We start from the raw sequence: 3557 nt of genomic DNA on the forward strand, positions 1-3557 counted from the left end.
TATTCATGGTGATAATGATCATATTATTCGTCGTGATCTTTGGAGAGATCTCCTCCGTTTTACGTCAGGTAACACGGTTTTTATTGGTGATTACAATGCTGTAAAAGGTGCTCATGAAAGAATCAGTTCTCGTTCTCCATCTCGAAGTTCGTGTGATGATTTTTGTACTTTCATTGATGATACTCAGTTTCTTGAATCCCCGATCAATGGGATTCGCTACACGTAGTCTGGTCGCCGGTTTCTACCACGACATGTGGAATCGATTCTTGATAGGGCCATTTTCTCTCAAGGTTTTGCGGATTTATGGGATACCATCGTTACTACAGCCCTTCCCCGCCTCACTTCTGATCACTCTCCTTTAGTGATGCAGTGTCGTCTTGCTCAGCCCCCTGGCAAGAGGAATTTTCATTTCTTGAGTATGTGGACTCTCCACCCCATATTTTTAGACATGGTGAAGGAGTCGTGGTCGCTTTCGGTTGATGCCCGGTGTCCGATGCTTCGTGTTATGCTGAAACTTAAAAGGTTGAAGGGGGATATTAAAGTTTGGAACAAAGAGATTTTTGGGAACGTGGACACCTCCATCTCTCAACTCCAACGACAGCTCATGGACACTCAGAATCGGATCTCAGAGTCGGGCTATACGGACGCCTGGTTTGAAGAGGAGGTGAGCCTTCAAGCCAAGTTGAACGTTGCTCTCAATCGGAAGAATAGCTTGCTTCAGCAAAAGAGTCGTATTTCTTGGCTTAAGGATGGCGATCGGAATACTGGATTTTTTCACAGAATGACTAAGTTCAAGAAGAAAAATGCTCCGATTTCACACCTGAAGATTGATGGGGTTGACTGTTATGATCCGAGGGTCATTGAGCAGCATGTTGTTAGTCTCTTTGCGGAGTTATTCAAGGATGATGGAAATTCGGGAGTGGACCACCTTGAGATTGATGCTCTGATTGATGCTGCTGTTACAGAAAGACAAAACTTTGAGCTTGTTCGTCTCCCTCAGGAGTGCGAGATCAAGGCGACGGTTTTTAGTATGGATGCCAACAGTGCACCTGGTCCTGATGGTTTTTCTGGGCATTTTTTTCACACTTGTTGGGATATTATTAAGGATGATATCGTGGGAGCTGTTCAGGCATTTTCCGGTATTCTTATCTTCCCACTGGTTGTAACTCTAGTACGATGGTGCTTATCCCGAAAAAGGATACGGTGTCCACTGTTTCCGATTTACGGCCCATTGTGCTATCCAACTTTTTCTTCAAAATTATGTCTAAACTTCTTGTTGCTCGTCTCAGCGTGATTGCGGTGACTCACGTCTCGAGCAACCAGTTCGGTTTCATCAGCGGTCGTAATATCCATGATTGTATTATGGTGAGTTCGGAGGGATTTAATACCATGCAGCGAACTAACAAGGGCTCTAATATGGCATGCAAGGTTTATATTAAGAAAGCTTTTGACACTATTCGTTGGGAGTTCATTATGCAGGTTTTGAGAGCGAATGGTTATCATGAGACTTTTATCAATTGGATTTCGATAATTTTCAAATCCGCCAGGCTCTCTATTCTTTATAATGGGCAGCTCACTGGATACTTTCCTTGCTCTCGTGGGGTGAGGCAAGGCGACCCGCTTTCTCCCATTCTTTTTGGGATTGCAGAAGATGTCCTTAGCCATCTTATTAGCAGTTGTGTGCATTCGAAACATCTGGTGCCTATGAGGTTCAGCCGTGCGACTAACTTCCCTACTCATATGTTTTATGCAGATGATATTATCATTTTCTGCAATGCCACCATTCGGAATGCCTGCAAACTGAGGTAAGTGTTGACCTATTATGAGGGGATGTCTGGTCAGAAATGCAGTCAGGAGAAATCGAATGTGTTCTTTGGGAAAGGAGTTCCTATTGCTCGTAGAAGGGGCATTTAGCGAGCTCTTGGTTTTATGATGGGCAGCCTTCCTATGACGTACTTAGGGGTTCCTATCTTTGTTGGCAGTCCGCGTGCTAGTTATCTCATGTCGATATACGACCGCATTGTTCAAAAGTTCGCCAGATGGAAAGGTTCACAGCTTTCGATAGCAGGGAGACTCTGTTTGCTGCAATCGGTCATTCAGAGTTCTTTGGTGCATTTGATGATGGTTTATGAATGGCCCAGAACGCTGGTGCATTCCTTGGACAGAAAGTGCCGTAATTTCGTTTGGACTGGGAACGTTGATCAACGTCCTAGCTGCTCTGTCAGTTGGGGACGTGTGTGCTCTCCCAAAGAGGAAGGCGGTCTTGGCATCCGCTCTTTTACTTTGATGAATCAATCTTACCTGATGAAGTTGGCCTGGAAAATGATTAAAGGAGAGGAATGGGCGTATCAGATCCTCAGCTCTAGATATCTCACGAGTTTTAGATACGCCAAGCAGAACATTGCTAACTCGTCGATTTGGATCGGGATAAAGCAGGAGGTTAACCCTTTGGTGGTCGATTCTTACTCTTGTATTGATGATGACGCCAATACGTTATTTTGGACGGATGATTGGCTTGGATACAAGTTAGTTGACAGACTCAGAATTCTGCATTTTATGCATGAGTTTCTTAACTTCGCTGTGAAAGACTACTTCTTTGATGGTAAGTGGCATTTCTCTGCTACGTTTGTGAACAAATTTCCGGATATTGTGGCGGATATTTTATTGGTGTCTTTGGGCGATCACAAAGACATAAGATTTTGGAAGCACTCGGTCAAAGAGGAGGTTACTGCGGCTCTTGCTTTCTCTAATAAGTGTCATCGCTTTCCAATGGTCAAATGGGGCAAGTGGATTTGGGAGCCTTTTATACATGTTCGTAGATCGATTTTATGTTGGAGGGTTTTGCATGGTAGATTGCCGACGATGGATGTTCTTAGAAGGCAAGGCATGATTGCTCCTAATGGTTGTCATTTTTGTTTAGCAGAAGAAGAATCCATAGACCATATTATGTGGAGTTGTACGAAAATTAGTCATATATGGAGCACGTTACTGGATTGGTTTGGGAAGACGGAGCTGCTTAACTGCATTGATATTAACACTTTTCTGGTTTTTGCATGGAACGCTAGTTTCAGTATGCAAATTCTTTCTCTTTGGAAGACGGGTATTATAACTGTTATGTGGAAGATTTGGGATGTTAGAAATTCGGTTATGTTTGAGGATACTCGATTTGACGCTAGAGATGTGCTTGCCTTTGTCAAAGCTTTTTTCAAAGAGTTGGATTCTAGTTTCGCGAGAATGGGAACGATCAGGAACACTTGGGGTGATTATATGATTATGAGGAAGACCGGGGTCAGTTCTCGCAGGAGTCCGTCCCCGCGCATGTTGGATGTTCATTGGTGGCCTCCGGTCGGTCATTGGATCAAAGTGAATACGGATGGCTCTGCTAAAGGGGCTCCTGGTCTTATAGCAGGAGGTGGAGTGTTTCGTGATAAATGGAATGTGGTTCGTGGTTGCTTCCACATTAAGGGTGGAAGAGGCTTTGCTTTTGAGGCAGAACTTCTTGCTATCATTACGACAATTAACATTGTTCACGAGCGAGGTTGGTTTCATCTCTGGGT

The 3557-nt window shown here is 44.0% G+C and overlaps 1 protein-coding gene across 1 annotated transcript; it reads left to right on the forward strand.

The window, feature by feature from the left end:
• Positions 1–448: 448 nt before the first annotated feature.
• Positions 449–1914, forward strand: LOC130998359 (uncharacterized). Its single transcript, XM_057923802.1, has 4 exons — positions 449–1179; positions 1290–1365; positions 1480–1805; positions 1851–1914. The coding sequence occupies exons 1-4, from the start codon at positions 449–451 to the stop codon at positions 1912–1914; spliced, it is 1197 nt and encodes a 398-aa protein (XP_057779785.1).
• The last annotated feature ends 1643 nt before the right edge of the window (positions 1915–3557 follow it).

The sequence above is a fragment of the Salvia miltiorrhiza genome, chromosome 1 (genome assembly GCF_028751815.1).
Source record: "Salvia miltiorrhiza cultivar Shanhuang (shh) chromosome 1, IMPLAD_Smil_shh, whole genome shotgun sequence".
Taxonomy (NCBI): domain Eukaryota; kingdom Viridiplantae; phylum Streptophyta; class Magnoliopsida; order Lamiales; family Lamiaceae; genus Salvia; species Salvia miltiorrhiza.

What these genes read in the sequence shown, in the direction of transcription:
- LOC130998359 (XM_057923802.1), top strand. Translation starts at nt 449, where the DNA reads ATGGTGAAGGAGTCGTGGTCGCTTTCGGTTGATGCCCGGTGTCCGATG. An exon ending in GTTGTAACTCTAGTACGATG is followed by an intron (nt 1,180 to 1,289) that starts GTGCTTATCCCG and finishes TGCTCGTCTCAG; the next exon opens with CGTGATTGCGGTGACTCACG. An exon ending in CGGAATGCCTGCAAACTGAG is followed by an intron (nt 1,806 to 1,850) that starts GTAAGTGTTGAC and finishes TCAGAAATGCAG; the next exon opens with TCAGGAGAAATCGAATGTGT.